The following is a 16429-nucleotide window of genomic DNA, read 5'->3' as shown; positions in this document are numbered from 1 at the left end:
CTTGTCAGTGTAACGGACACAGCGGGTGCGTGAACGGAAGCGTCTGCGAGCACTGCGGGAACCTGACGGCTGGGACGCAGTGCCAGAACTGCATGGCGGGTTACTATGGCGATCCCATCAACGGAGGGAAGTGCAGCGGTAAGTCTGACAAATTCTTTGCTTTCAGTCCCAATAAATCTCCTTCTTATACCCTCAAACCCAAATTTTGGACTCGGAAGTCTTCCGATTGTTGAATGTTTTGCAACCGTAAGAATTTGGGCACATATTAAACAGTGTAGACTCATCCTGATCCTGATTGCACGTTTGCTGTCCTACCCTTTCCTTCCCCCCTCGTCTTCCTCAGTTACTCAACAACAGCCACGTGCTCTTTTGTTTCATTCTTGTTCGCCGACCCTCCCATCACGGCAACATTTACCTCGGCTTACAAGGTGATTAACGCTCTGAGTGATGGCGGGACTTTGGGGCGCTGGGTTAACGCCGGCGCGAAGGTTGTTGAAGTAGAAGGTGGCAAGTGATGGAGGGCAGACAGGAAAAGGGGGGCGGGGGCTCTTCACCTTCGTTTGACGGCAGCTCGTCGTGGTCCGTGTCCCAGCCGTCACCTTGTCCTGCCTGACAGAGGGCGAAGGAAGCGTTCTTTCATTTGGCTTTCATCAACAAACACATTTCTTAATCACATCCAACTTGAGATGATTTGTAGCTTTTATGGGATTGTTACATAACAGAGCAGAATCTTCTAGAACTGTACTTCTTAAACCAGAGGCCTTTGAGCTGTAGTGTTTAGGTTCGCATAATCATTTGCAATAAATTATCACGCAGACTTCTTTCAAAGTAAGTGGTCAAATTGAGGTCGCGGTGGTACCGTTATGATGACTAGCACAATGCTTCCCCCCTACTGGCCCATACAAACATGTTTTCTGTATTTGCATGGATTTCAGTTCTTAAACTTTTTTGTTTAAGCACTTGTGACTTACCTTGCAAAGTACTGATTTTTACCAGACGTTTCTGGAAAGCCAAAACAGAAGGTCTGACGCTTGTTTTTCCCTCCTGTGAAATCAGACGTGGCCGGTTACAGAAAATACAATATTTACCTCTTTGAAAGTCCGTGAAATCTTCCGACACATTTTCAGTCGGGAAGAAAAAATCCTTATTCGTTATTTCCTTTCCCTTCAACAGTGTTAGAAGCGACTTTCAACTTGTTTCCGATACTCTGCCGTGTTGCAATTGGCGTTAAAACTAATGCAAAACCAGCAACACAGCTGGAATAGTAGATAACAGTTTTTATGATGTCGGAGTTTGTAGCACTAGAGGTTGTGTGAAATTAGGTCCGGGGTTGCCTCTGTATTTGGCATGCAGGAAAAGCCCAATTATGTTGTTGTTAAAACAAAAAGTACATATGTGGATCCGCGCAGCAATAAGACAAATCTACAGATACACATGGCACTTATTTTTTAAAATACGGATTAGGATAATGTAAGGATCAGCAAAGTTCTTTGCTGGAACCAAAAAGTTTGATTCTTAGAGCAAACGTTTCGGGAGAAGCGAAGGGACAAAGAAAGCCGGTGCAGCGGCTCCGCCGAGGCCCAGCTGTCCCTTTAATGACGCCAATAAAGCCCCAATTACTGCTCTTCATCACAGCCCGAAACTAGATCGCAATGTTTTTTTTTTTATGGAGATGTTGCAGGCTAACAGGAACACGCACTGAATCAAAGTAGCTGTCGTCGTGCAAAGTCAATCGACATGAATAGCCTCAATCAAGACGAACACAAAAACAAGAGCCGCTGAAATGACGCGAGGGCAACTTGAAACTTCAGACAAGACAACAAGACGACAGATAATGAACAGAACCAACAGGGTTTGGATTCTTTGATATCAGAACATGTTCAGAGCCTGCAACCGTTGGATCATTTGAAAACAGAACCTACAGATGTTAACAGAACTTTGGGGCTCAGCTTTTCAATGCTCTGGGAGTAACACAATCGGTTGCATGTGGAAACCCAATATGCATTCTTTGGATACTTTGAAATTAGAACCTACAGTCTTTGGAATCAGACCTTGTTTTGATCGGATTCTTTAGAAACAGAAAAAACACCCTTTGTATGCTTTGCCAATACCGTTTGTATGCTTTAGACAATCTGGAAACAGAACCTACAGGCGTAAAAATCCTTTGGAACGCAGTCTTTCAGTCATGTGAAACCATCCGTTGAAAATAGAACTTTTGGTTTTTGGACCGAGCAGCCTTACCCATTCGAACCCAATACAGGTGTACTTTACACCCCAAAAGAGAACACCTTAGAATGAAACAGTTTCTTCGCTGGGCCCTGCACCAGCGCTATAAATGTGCAAATTTGGAGTGGTAATGAGATGATTTGCTTTTGGTGGCACTAACGAGCTCCTCAAAGGTCTTCATGTCACATTCTGACAGGGATGTAAAAAAAAAAAAAAAAAAATAGAATTATCGTAAGACATCAACGCAGACTTTCACGCTATGTCAACATTTGCATGTGTGGCTTTGTCTTCCCACATATTTTAGTGGCCGTTTTTTTAAAGTGCTTCTGACCCAATAAAGAAAAGTCATGAGTCAGCCGAAGGTGGAGCTGCTTAGGATCGGGTGTATTATGCCAACCAATCACTTTTATTTTTTTTAAAGGCAGCATTTTTTGGACGTAATGAAGGGGCCAGAGACTTTGTTTGGATTTCTAAAAAGCCAGGACTCCAAATTTCTGCGTATGCGCATGTGTGTGTTTGTGAGGCAGTGGAGTGAAAAATTGTACTCCCCTCTGGGGGGCACAAGTCACGGAGAAAATAGTTTATCAAATCAGCCCTATTTTTATTTTGCAAAGAGATCAAGTTTCCTTTTTTTATGTACTCAGCACAACTCTTGTGTGGTATCGTGTCAACCATCCGTCGTAAGCGTGTCCGGGTTGTGCTTGAATGAAATGCGTTTTAAGTCTTGAGTGTATGGTTGCGCTTTTCTTTGTGGTGGGGTGGGGGGGGGTTTAAGGTTACGGAACAGACATTTTACACACAGTTATGGCACAAAATTATATGCCAAAGGCCCCAGGTTAGCCCAATAAATCCAAAGAGCTGTGAAATATAGATAAGATAAGATAAGATAAAGGAAGACTAAATAAAAATGATGAAAATATTTCATTAGCAGTTGGATCCAGTGATCATACAAATGGCAGAGGATTGAAATGTACATAATATATAAATATTCCCAGTGTTCATTGCAGAGGGATCAATATGGATGGCGTTGGGATGGGGTCGATATCGGTGCTACATTGCACTCTTGGAGTTTAATAGTCCAGCGGCCTCCGGAAAACAGATGGCCCTCAGCTGGGTGGTCCTGCATCGGGGGCTCTGGAGCCTCCTGCCCGAGGGGAGCGGATGGAAGAGAAAGGGGGTTGAGGCTTCGATTTCAATGGAGAAAAACAGATTTGATATAGGAGCGTTTTCAGTTAGGGGTTAATCACAAAACAAATTCAAATTAAAGTACCACAATAACAGACGTCGAAAATAAATTTGGACTTTTGTACTGAAGTATATTCAGTCCCTCCTTTTTTACCTTTACATAAGGAGTGAATCGATACTTCTAATCCTTCTTTCTTCTGTACCACTTCGTAAAAACAGCGTGGTTGTCGATCCTGTCTTTTTTTCCTCTGGCTCCTCCAGCCCAGTCGGGTCTCCAGATCGGGTAGATTTGACCGTCCGCGGTCCATTCTGAGGAACGAGTACTCGTGACATTTAAAAGCGACCCGCCTGTTGTGCGCCATGCTGAGCCCGCAGAAAGAGAGACTTTTAAACCTGGACCTCCCAGGCTGAGGAAGAGAAATAAAGATGTATTTTTTTATTTCTCTCCTTGTTTGTTTCTCATCCTCAGCGTGGCCTTGACCCGAGTTCACCGGAGTTTTATTAGCGTCCGCCTCGGAAGCGGGAGGAGGAAACAACAACGAGGACGCAAAGTGAATACAAATAAGTCAGGAGAACATTTTGGTTGGGTTCTGACATTTCTCTGCTATTTAATGTTTTGTATACCACTCGTCTTGTTCGGTGTCATGGGGAGTGTAGGGCTTCCCAGGTTTCACACAGCATGGCTTGTTTTTTGGTGATTTTTCACACTGCTGCTGTTTGAGAGGTACAGACACAAAAGACATTTACAGAGATGTATTACATCGTAATTGACCCCTCCGTGGATATTGCGCAATCCGCGCCACTGACCAATCAGAGGCCAGAGATCTGCATAAACCAAAGCCCGTTTTTGCTCCCGCCATTTTCTCAGACAACATTGCATGGTCCAGTATAGGTTTAGTTAGCGTTTTATCGCGTATATGGGTTATTTAACAAAAAATATGGTTAAGAGGTGTAGTCACGGACTTTGTAATAGTGACAACAGGTATCCTGAAAGGCTAGTTGGTGGAGTTCGATTCGTACCCTTTCCAAAACCGAAGACCCAGTGCGAAAAATGCCTTCGATGGATCAAACTTTGTGGAAGACCTCATCATCAACTAAATCCATCTAATATCAACCGGAACACATATGTTTGCACGAAGGTATGCCCTATATTTGATTTTCAATACATGTATCGTATAAATGAATTCGAAGTTCTTCGCTAGCATAACACTGCTGCGTGTGAACGATTGACACACTTATTCTTTGTTGAGCGATATTTAGTGATGATCGGACTGCACAAACGTATTGATTTCTTGCTGGCTCCCGACCGAAGCTTAACCAGACTGTGTTTGCACGAAGATATGCCCTAAATTTGATTTTTAATACACGTCTCGTATAAATGAATGAGACGTTCTCTGCTAGCATAACACCGCTACGTGTGAACGATTGACACACTTATTCTTTGTTGAGCGATATTTAGCGATGATCGGACTGCACAAACATTGATTTCTTGCTGGCTCACGGCCGAAAGTTAACCAGACTGTGTTTGCATGAAGATATGCCCTAAATTTGATTTTTAATACACGTCTCATATAAATGAATGAGACGTTCTCCGCTCGCATAACATTGCTACGTGTGAATGATTGAATGAAATCAGAAGCATGCCTTCGATGGATCAAACTTTGTGGAAGACCTCATCATCAACTAAATCCATCTAATATCAACCGGAACACATATGTTTGCACGAAGGTATGCCCTATATTTGATTTTCAATACATGTATCGTATAAATGAATTCGAAGTTCTTCGCTAGCATAACACTGCTGCGTGTGAACGATTGACACACTTATTCTTTGTTGAGCGATATTTAGTGATGATCGGACTGCACAAACGTATTGATTTCTTGCTGGCTCCCGACCGAAGCTTAACCAGACTGTGTTTGCACGAAGATATGCCCTAAATTTGATTTTTAATACACGTCTCGTATAAATGAATGAGACGTTCTCTGCTAGCATAACACCGCTACGTGTGAACGATTGACACACTTATTCTTTGTTGAGCGATATTTAGCGATGATCGGACTGCACAAACATTGATTTCTTGCTGGCTCACGGCCGAAAGTTAACCAGACTGTGTTTGCATGAAGATATGCCCTAAATTTGATTTTTAATACACGTCTCATATAAATGAATGAGACGTTCTCCGCTCGCATAACATTGCTACGTGTGAATGATTGAATGAAATCAGAAGCATGGAGTCTGTCTCAGTTCTGAATGTATTGTATTGTATTTGCCATTTTTACTGTTTGTCTTACGTCAGCGCATGTGGCGTGATGTCACTTCAGGAGGCGTGGTTAAGTGCCCTGTACGGAGGGGTCAATTAAAAGGTTCTTTTAACCCAGCTGTTTGTTGTTTTCCACCTGACACTCACTTCTTCTTCTGCCCTGTTGTGTGGAAAGCACTCAGCCTCATTGTAGTATTTGGGTCTGTGTTGGCTGGTTGCATCTCCGCTACATCTTTTGGAGATCAGCCGATTCGTTAGGTAGTCACACTGAAATCGATTTTAGCGGAGACCTTTTCGAATTCTAGACGCTCAGAAGTTTCTTTCGGCTTGTCCTGTTAGGGGTCGCCACAGCGTGACATCTCAGATGAACGCTCATATTTGTTTGCCACAGTTTTTAACGACGCAACCCCTCTTGCGAAGTGAGATACGAACTCACGACCCCTGATTTACCAAACCAATGCTCTAACCACTGAGCTATGGGCCCTCTGATTCTAGACGCTCCCTATATAGAAGAAGCTTAATGTCACAAAAGTACAATCAGTTGTCACCAAAATGAAAATACCAGAACGATTGCCCCGATATTTCGGCTTTAGGGTGCAATGGTCAATGAATGGCACAGCGTGCACAACGTCGGTCGGCGTGACAGAAACTACGGCGGAGCCTTAACGTGGAGTTAAAAGCGATTGTCCCTGTTTGAGTTTAAAATTGTATTCGTGTTGCGTCAGAGGCGGGCTCGTGCCTGTGCCAAAGGAATCGTGGGGAAGCCAGGCCCTGCAGTGTCAAAGCAACCCATGCTACTGCTGATCACCAAAGAACAGAAAAACCAGAAACAGACCGTTTATCTTGTCAAAGAAGAGATTCTGCCCTTTCTTTGTGGTCCAATGTGTGTTTGTATTGTTCTGTGGGTCTCGAACCATCACTCCAAATTTTCTAAAACGGATAGCAATATGCCCGAAACTGCTTTGAAATCAGGTAGTCACTGATGGTGTAGTGGTGCGCACGCCTGAACTCGGTGCAGGCAGCGTGGGATCGATTCTCGCTCAGTGATGGTGTCGATACAGTGGCGACCAGTTCAGGGTGTAGTTTGCCTTTCGCCTGAAGCTAGCTGGAATAGATAAGTGTAATGGATGGATGAATGGTTTGAAATCGACCGGCAGTGAACCGGTTCATAAATTTTGAACAGCTCTGTCTTTCGTAATTTTGAAATAGACAATTATAATCATGAATATATTTTTTTCAAAACACGCGGGATGTGTGTGTGTGTGTAATGAACAGTATGTCCGGTTTAAGTTTATCTAGGTCTCCCGTTTCAGTCATTTTAACGCAAACATACCGAGCCGCGATGACTCTTTCTTGTAAGGTGAGCCGTGCGGGATCGATTTTGTGTCGAGACAAGCGTCCGGGCGGCGTGTAAATCATCCGCTCGCCTCTTCCTCCGCCGCCAGTCTTGAACAAGACGATTACGCTGATTGGTCACAGATCCGAGGCCGGAGCCGGCAAACCAAACAAAGGCGACGTGATTACAGCAAGAGATTTTCAGTTGTTTTTTTTTTTTTCTTTTTTTTTTTTTTTTTGCTGTTAGTGTTGTGGCGTCTTGACAACCAACAGGATTTTCTGCTGTTTTAGAATGCATTAAGGTGACTTAAATGCGCAAACAGACATTTCTGCATCCTTGGTTCCCAATCTTTTTTTTTTGTCTTGTGAACTGCACGAGCCTTTGTCATAACAAGGAAACGGTACCTTCACTTTTAGTATTTCATTTTCGGTTGCATATGCAAAAAAAAAAATTCCTCTCTTCCTCAAAAATAAATGTGAAAGATTTTAATCATGTGCAACTGCTGTACGTGTTCTACACCTTCTTTTTCTTTTACTTTCGGTTTGTCCCATTAGGGGGTCGCCACACCGTGTCATCTTTTTCCATCTAAGCCTATCTCGTGCATCTTCCTCTCTAACACCCACTCTCCTCATGTCTTCCATCAACCTTTTTTTTGGTCTTCCTCTCGTTTTTTTGCATGGCAGCCCCATCTTCAGCACCCTTCTACCAACGTACTCACTCTCTTGCCTCTGGACATGTCCAAACCATCGAAGTCTGGTCTCTCGAACCTTGTCTCCAAAACATCCAACTTCGGCTGTCCCTCGAATGAGCTCATTTCTAATCCTATCCAACCTGCTCACTCTGAGCGAGAACCTCAACATCTTCATTTTCCAGTTCTGCTTCCTATTCTTTCTTCAGGGCCACCGTCTCTAATCAGTACATCATGGCTGACCTCACCACAGTTTTGTAAACTTTGCCCTTCATCCTAGCAGATTCTCTTCTGTCACATAGAACACCAGACACCTTCCGCCAGCCGTTCCAACCTGCTCGGACCCGTTTCTTCACTTCCTTACCACACTCACCATTGCTCTGGATTGTTGACCCAATGTATTTTAAGTCGTCCACCCTCGCTATCTCTTCTCCCTGTAGTCTCACCCTTCCCCCTCCACTGCTCTCATTCGAGTCACTGATGTACATGTTCTGCACCCTGTAATGAAAACTCAATAATTAGAGAGTTTGCCATCACCCGTCTGTCTCCTATACCAACTTAAATTTGTTGTCAATCAAATGAATTGTGTACACGGCTTTCATGACAAGCCATCATAATAATAATAATACAGCAAGCAGCAAATAACGTGTGTGTGTGTGTGTGCGCGCGTGCGTGTGTGTGTGTAGCTTGCAGGTGTAACAGCCATGCCAACGTGTGCCACGCCAACACGGGCAAGTGCTTCTGCAGTACCAAGGGCATCAAAGGAGAACAATGCCAGCTGTGAGTATCTGAATTGCAAACAACTCATTTTCTGACTTCCATTTCTTGTTGAATTTGTTCCACAAAGCCTACGAGCAGTTTTTACCCCCATAGGAAATTAGGAACATCCAATTCATCTGTTTCACACACCCACAAAATGTTAACCCTCATATGACTCAAGAAGTGAGATGCTCTTTCTACTTGTGTATAGCAAGGGCTTTTTTGAAAATGTGCTGCAGTTCTTCGCCAAGTCTGAGGTGTGGCTACGGGGTGGTATTGGCTAGGATGCCACCTGGCGGCGTTTCCTCAGCACATTTTGATCATTTACAGCACAGGTGTTCAAACTCGAGGCACGGGGGCCAGATATGGCCCGCAAAGGCAAATTACGAGTATGAACTTCCATGATTTTTAAAAAAATCTGTACCAAAATGTCAAGTTGTCATATAACAAGTGATAATGTTGAGATATTGCAAGCATTATTGTGTACCCAAACATAAGCAATATTTTAAAAACACACAAACCTTAATCTCTAATTCCAAAGCTAGCTCATAAATTTCACAAGTGAATATGATGAGGCGAAAGATTTTCATAATTTCATGGTGATAACGGCCCTCTGAGGGAAACCGTAACCACAATGCGTGAGAAAAATGAGTTTAACACTGATTTATGGAGTCGTTTTTTCGTAACGGGGAACAAAGCAATAACAATGGCGACCGTGGAAGTGCGTCTGCCCGAACTCTGAACCTAGATGACCAGATGATACCTTTAATTATGCTGCATAATTGATAAAGAAAGCAGCGGGGTAGGTGCTAATGGAGCTCGGCCAATCATGAGAGATGAGCTCTGTGGCGTTCCTCCACACAGTAACTTTAAAAAAAAAAAAAAAACTTTTTTTTTTTTTTTTTTTTTACGTGCACGGGAAACTACGCTGAGGAGCTGCGTGGGTCAACGAGTGAGCGTTGTTGGCCGCGGAACCGCTGGAGTATAAAGTGGCCTTTCGTGCGTGTGCGTGCGTGTTTTCCCTGACTGGGCCCCTTTGGAGCACTGCAGCAGCGCTATAATATTCAAAATGGCTTGGCAGACCTGTAGTGTGTGGACACACACACACGCCAAACTGCTGCATCCATAAATCCAGCAGAACAGGCCACCAGTTCATTTGTGTGTGTGTGTGTGTGTGTGTGTGTGTGTGTGTGTGTGTGTTGAGCCAATAGAAAATAAAAATGTGATGAGGCAGCAGCGCTTGTGTAACGTTGCAGTTTTGACGCGTTACAGTGATCATTTGACACCGCGAGTGTGATGTTGTGACCTTTGCGTAAGTTTAAAACAAAATTAATGAACGGCGCTAAGATGCTGTCAGTCGTCATGGTTACATCAAGACCTCCGTTTAGCTTTAGTGGACAAAAGTGCGAAGGAAAAGGAAGACGTTCAAACTAACAACAGGATGAACGTAATTATCTTTCTGCCATCCGATGACATCCTCAGCTTCTATTTCATCGGTAACAAATATAATCATTTTTATCGTATCTGTTGCTATCTATTGTTGCCCATATTGCCAGCATTTTGCAGTTTGCTTTTCAAGACCCACAGAATGTTTTCTGTGACAGTATAAGAGGCAAACATTTGGAAGGAAAGAATAGATTCTCTTCTTTCACCAGGAAAAAAAAAGTTTGTAGCTTTTTCGATTCTTTACTTAACAAAGCCAAGCGAAGAGAGCTTTTCACATATTCCCACACACTCACTCTCACGTTATATCTTACAAATACATGTTATGTGCAACTTTCACGTGCCTAAACTTGTACGACTTTCTGTGTTGACTTCAGTTGTGCTGATCTCAAATCCGAAGCCATGCGACACCGCCATCTACTGGCAGCTCTGAGTCATGACAGTCGTGTACAAACTGCAATTTCACACATAAGCTGGCCACGACTCTCTTCCACACTGACCCAATGAAATATGCGCTCAATGTCTTCTTGAGTCTATGGCAAGGACCGGCTGGATACCAGGCGACACAGATAAAAGATCCAGCGCAGTGAATTAGTTCATATCCATCCATTTTCTGAGCCTCTTATCCCCACAAGGGTCGCCGGAGTGCTTGAGGTTATCCCAGCTATCTTCAAGCACGAGGTGGAGTACACCCTGAACGGGTTGTGGGCCAATCGCAGGGCACATTGATACAAACAAACATTAGCACTCCCAATCAGACCGACGGGCTCTTTAGAATCTTCGATTAATGAATGTTTTTGGGTTCTGGGGGGGGAACCGGCGCGCCCGGAGGAAGCCCACGCAGGCACGGGGAGAGCATTCTTAATATATGCTTTTATTTGTTTGATTTCACCATTTTCGATATTTTTCTTTGGAAGAAAAAAAAAAGTTATGAAGGAGATCAAAAAAATTTTGTGCTGCTCGGTGGTAGAGTCCTGATTTTCAAATCCAGATCGTGTCGTGCACAATGATGTCACATGAGTCGCACGCACACACGTGTGGACCCTCCCAAGCTTTTGTTTGTTGTTGTCCTTTGATTGAGCCAAGATGGCGTGCCATTTGTTATTCATTTTGTCTGAGCTCGGAGGTGCGTGTTGGGACCCCCGGGTGGCCGCGGGCGTGTGCGAGCGTACAGTCATGTCGGGTGACTCCGAAATCAGACGAGTTGGTCCAAGTGACTTTTCCAAGGTTCCCTTTGAATACGGTCCCGATTTTCACATCCCTGCCATGTGGTTTTCCACGCTAGCACAAGCTGGTGGTCGCGGGCGCGCTTATCTCCAGTGGCGGGTCTCCCAGCATGGTGACCTCTGACCTGGGAGCCCCCTTCCGAAACCACGTACCGACGGGCCTTTATCTGCTCCCCATTAGGCCTCGTAAACCGCTTACGTTTGTTCGCCGCCCCGTTGGGCGTACGCGTTGCTAATCCCGCTCGCCGTGTTGTCGCTGTGACGTCGCTTTTCCACGTGGGCACAAGCACTGAGGCGTACCTCCAGGTTTTGCCGTGCGGCCTTATGATTCATTTTTTTCCCCTGCCAGAAAAATCCAATTTCCATTTCAGCTTTGAAGCGAAACATCGGACAATGATGTTATTCAAAACATGTTTTGCTGCATCTTCTGGGATTTGCTTTATTTCTCCTGATACCAAATAAGATTCGAAATGATTATGATTATTATTTTGTTTGCCCTATCATTAATTTGAATGAACCTCTAGGAAAACACTCTGAACAGAAAATGTGAAAATAAGTGCCCCTTCTTCTAAATAATTTTCCCTTATGGCAAAATATCAGTGTGGTCCACTATGTGTCCCACTACTTTTTTCTAAGTAATAACTAGTGCATAAAGATTTCACAGCGCTTCACTTTTTCTGCATTTATGTCACAGCCTTTTGGATAAATTAAAAAAAAAATTACATTAAATTCTACACAACTCCCCCCAAATGATCACGTGACAAAGCCCCCCCCCCAAAACTGTATGTACTAAGTCGTGAAAAAGTGGAGCACTGTGAATACTTTCCAGATGGCGCGTAAGTGAGTCAAGGTGCTCGGGATCCGTCCAACGCGCCCTCGGACGGCGCCGAGGGCCCGCGGCTACGAAAGGAAGTCGTCTTTTCGACGATAACGTGCGGATGGAGCCAAATTAGGCCCGGCGAGGAGGAGAGGCTGCGCTCGTTCATCACAATCAGTCTGCCGGACAATTTGTCCGAGCCGTGATTGCAATTTTTTTGTGTGTGTGTGTGTGTGTGTGTGTGTGTGTGTGTGTGGATCGTCTTAAGAGGAGCGCCGCCATCCTCGTAGTGTCCTCCACGTACGCTACTTATCGTCTCCTCCTTACATCAAGGACACCCGAGAGTTTTTTATTTTTTATTTTACATTTTTTCGTGGTCGCTTCACCAAATCGTCGTATGCAAAGCCAACGGCAAGCAAACTTTCGGTAGTTTGCCACACAGTCTGACGATGTTTGAATTTAAAACAGAAAGAAAAAGAGCTAGCCCATTTCTGGATGAGGTGCTTTAAATGTTTGTCAATTTGTCAAACAACCCGCGACCTTTGTGAGAATAAGCGGCTAAAAAATGAATGGCTGGATAATTTGTCAACTATTTCTTGTGTAAAATTAAAAGTATGTGTATCATAGTCAGTAGTATGTATATAATAATTTATTTCACATTAAAAAAATTTAAATCAATCCAATGAAGAAAAAACAAATATTCAAAGCATATTTAAAAAAGTAATATTTAAAGTTTTTTAATTACAAAAAATAACATTAATTCATGCAGTAAATTTTAAAAATGTAATGTATTCTTAAGGCTCTGTTTAATTTGTTTGTTTTATTATTCACCCAAAAAAATGTAATGGTGTAAATTTAATAAGAATTTAATGGTCAGCTTATGTAAAAAATGTAGTATTTTTGTATTTTATCGCTTGTCAAATATGGAAGGTCTGTAGATGTTTTGTAGTGGCTGCTTTTGTCAGTCAGAAGACCTTGCACTGGGCACTGCATTCTTTGCATCTGCTCTGAACAGTTTTCCATTGAAAGTGAGTGAGTGAAATCTTGCGTGCGTGTATGCGCGCACGCCACCGGTTGCAAGTCGGTGAGACTGTCGAGGGGAATCTCGTCACGAGGAGCTCAGAGGACGCCAACCTGAAGCCCTAGCGCGCACGCACGCACGCACACACATGCGCCATATGTGGAATGCTAATCACCTTTGCACTGTTTTTTTTTTTTTCTTTGTGTGTCACTCCAGATGTGACTCAGAGAACCGTTACCTTGGAAACCCTCTGCGAGGAACCTGCTATTGTAAGTAACGCCACTGCACACATGCACACACGCTAAAGGCATTACCCCCTCCAACCCAAATCTAAAGTCAGCCAAAGTTGCAGCCTCGCCTTCCAATTCCAATGCAAATGTTCCTTTAGGAAATAACGTGACGTCAAATGTCATATAAATTATTTGTACTGTGGTAAAAAAAACAAACAAAAACAAAAAAAAAAAACAGTCAGAGGAAAAGTGAACCTGGGAATAGGAGAAGGAATTCTGCTCAGTTTGCGTCTGAGAATGTCGACGAAGGTGGACACAAACGAGCGTGGGAAAAACATCAGATGCAATACATAAAAAAACATTACAATAAATATGAAAATAAATTAAAGCCATCGTTATATATTGGATATATTAAAACATGGAGAATAAAACCTATATATAAAACCACACACATATATATATATATATATATATATATATATATATAGTGTATAGGGGGGTGTCCTACTTTTTATCTCGCACATGATTCTTTTTAAAAAGTGGAAATCTAAATAAGTCATATTGTGTTGCAAGACTTCACGCAGATTATACTAAAACCAATCTAGTCAACAAAGAATAGAATTAAATATAAGTTCATTTTAAAACGAGCAAACCTGCTTGCGCTTGATTTCTCCTGCTTGGCGTTTCTCTCCTGGGAAAAATAAACACCGCATTTTGTTTTTTCTCCCCCCACCCCAAATCCGGCCAGGAAGGTCGGCCTTGTAGCGTTTACGGCTCGATTGAATTTCTTTCTGCGGGAATTAATAAAAGTCATACCTGGAAAATAACAGAAGTTCCCTTTGACTTTCAGCTGGTAAAGCGTCGGCCTCACAGTTCTGAGGTCCCGGGTTCAATCCCGGCTCCGCCTGTGTGGAGTTTGCATGTTTCCCCGTGCCTGCGTGGGTTTTCTCCCGGCACGCCGGTTTCCTCCCACATCCAAAAAACATGAAAAATCAATTAAAATGGACACTCTAAATTGGCCCTTGGTGTGATTGTGTGTGCGAGTGTTTGTCTCGATGTGCCCTGCGATTGGCTGGCAACCAGTTTAGGGTGTACCCCGCCTCCTGCCCGTTGACAGCTGGGATTGGAATCCAGCACTCCCTTGTCAGGATAAGCGGCGAAGAAAATGGATGACTCTTATGTTGGACTTTATGTAAATGGGCCGTGATGATGGAACAGAATGGGCCGCATTGCCCTAGCAAAGACTTTTGGCCACATGCCACCCCGGTAAACCAATTTTGCAGATGTCGAAAGCGCTTTGAGGCCGCGCGGACTGTTTGCCTCCCGATCTGACGGCGCTCTTATCGGCTCACCGCTTGCCGGCATCTTCAAGGCGTTGGCTGTCATGCCGTGTGCTAATGAACGCTACCTGAGCAGATGTGATCCGGTTGTGGAACGGGGGATGCTCGCACGTTGGCAGCAAGAACAAGATGGAAAAGAAATGGGACAAAATGCAGTTGCAGTCTTATGTTCTGTAAAACCAAAAAATCGAGCATGAGGACTTTTTGTTTGGTCAGTTAATTATTTAGATAGCAAAGATGGTGCTTTATTTTATTTTATCTTATCTTTTAAATACTTAGTTAATTAGTAGTTTGATTAGTTAGTTGAATCAATTTGTTGGTTAGTTACTTGGTTGGTCATGTTGGTAGCTAGATCAGTTATTTGGCTGGCTGGTTGATTAGCTTAGACAGTTAAGTACCTGGTCAGGTAGTTAAGAAGATGGTTGATTTGTTAGTTCTGTCAGTCAATTAGTTGGTTGGTAGCTGCTTAAGTGAGGCAGCTGGATAGATGGTTAGGGAATTTTTGTTTTTAGTTGGTTGGTTTGTAAGGTAGGTAATTGGGTGGGTAGGTCGATCGATCAGTTTGTTAAATACTTGGTTATGTCAGTCAGTTGGTGGTCGGTTGGATTAGTGATTTGGTGAGTTGCTTGGTCATTTCAGTCACACATTTAGTTGTCTAATCATTGATTTAGCTAAGATGGTAGCTGCAGGATTCGTTGGTTGTGTCAGTGGTTTGGTTGGTTATTTGGTTATTTCAGCCAGTCAACACTGGTTAACTAGCTGCTTGGTTAGGGAGATAATTGGATGGATGAGTTATTGATTTATTAGTGTAATCAGTGAGTTATTTGGTTCAATACTTAGGTTGGTTTATTCGGTTAGTAAATTGCTTGGTTTATGGGTTAGTAATTTTAGTATGTTAATCATTTTTTGGCTAGTTTTGTTGGTAGCAAAATAGGTAGATAGTTAGTCAGTACTATCAAGTTGATTAGTTATTCTGTAAGCAAGTGACTTGGTTAGTTCAATAAGCAAATAGGCCAGCGGTTTGTGTGCCGTGAAGTTGTTGCGGCGTGTTCGGTGAAAGCGGACCGCGACTTTGTGACAAGCTGACGATGGGGCCGAGTTCACACCTGCTTCGGATTGGCGCTGAAACGTAGCAATAGGGCGACTCCTCAAATGCACTCTCAAGGTGCTATATGCTAATCACCTCCTGCATCTATGAACCCCGGCGACTGGCGGGCGAGCTTTTCAGTCGCGCGTCTGGTGGCGACGCCCGAAACCTTTCGTGACACTGCGCGTGTCGCCGCCCCCGACGGGCACGCGCCAGCGGATGCGTCAGCGGCGCGTCTCCGTGGGGAATCGCAATTAGCGGAGGTGAACTTTTCAACTCTTCCGTCGCCCTCGTTGCTAACAGCCCCGAAATCCGACACTAGCAGGAACACGTGTTTTTTGTCACCCGCATGTACAGCAAACAAACAAACAAATTGAACGCTGACGACGCTTTCGGCATAAACAAGCGAGGCTTGACAGCGACCGCGCCCCATAAGGCATGCTGGGACATTGTTTTTGATGTTTTACTCAGCCGGAGCGCCAAAACTATCCACAGCGTGAGCCGGGACTTCGGTCATGTTGCTGCCTAAATGGGTTGCAGAAAATTTGAGCGCACATCTATCTTGTAGAAAAAATCATTTCGTCATAATGTGCGAATTCGGGTTGCAAAAGACACAACATTGCTTCTTCCCAGGCGCTTCGAATGAGATCTACAATATCTAAGAGTGGAATTGTTTTCAGGTTGCTGCCAGAATGAGTTGTGAAAGTACTTGTTCTGAGGTGGTTCTAAGAATGTTCCGGAATAAATACTTGAATTCAGAGGGTGCCGATGAGGCCGCGGGGATTCAAAAGTCCTTAGAACTGTCATATC

The 16429-nt window shown here is 43.6% G+C and overlaps 1 protein-coding gene across 5 annotated transcripts in view; it reads left to right on the top strand.

Annotated features, from left to right (window-relative positions):
* atrnl1a (attractin-like 1a) overlaps nt 1-16429 on the top strand; it is a 114275-nt gene that overhangs the window by 37604 nt on the left and 60242 nt on the right. For all 5 annotated transcript variants that reach the window (XM_061837804.1, XM_061837802.1, XM_061837799.1 and 2 more), the window contains 3 exons: nt 1-138; nt 8383-8476; nt 13179-13231. In XM_061837804.1, the coding sequence (XP_061693788.1) occupies nt 1-138; nt 8383-8476; nt 13179-13231 (285 nt within the window). The remainder of the gene's footprint in view (nt 139-8382; nt 8477-13178; nt 13232-16429) is intronic.

This window comes from Syngnathoides biaculeatus, chromosome 12, assembly GCF_019802595.1.
Source record: "Syngnathoides biaculeatus isolate LvHL_M chromosome 12, ASM1980259v1, whole genome shotgun sequence".
In the NCBI taxonomy this organism is placed as follows: Eukaryota; Metazoa; Chordata; class Actinopteri; order Syngnathiformes; family Syngnathidae; genus Syngnathoides; species Syngnathoides biaculeatus.
The sequence above is the reverse complement of the archived record's forward strand: the minus strand, read 5'-3'. Positions and strand labels throughout refer to the sequence as shown.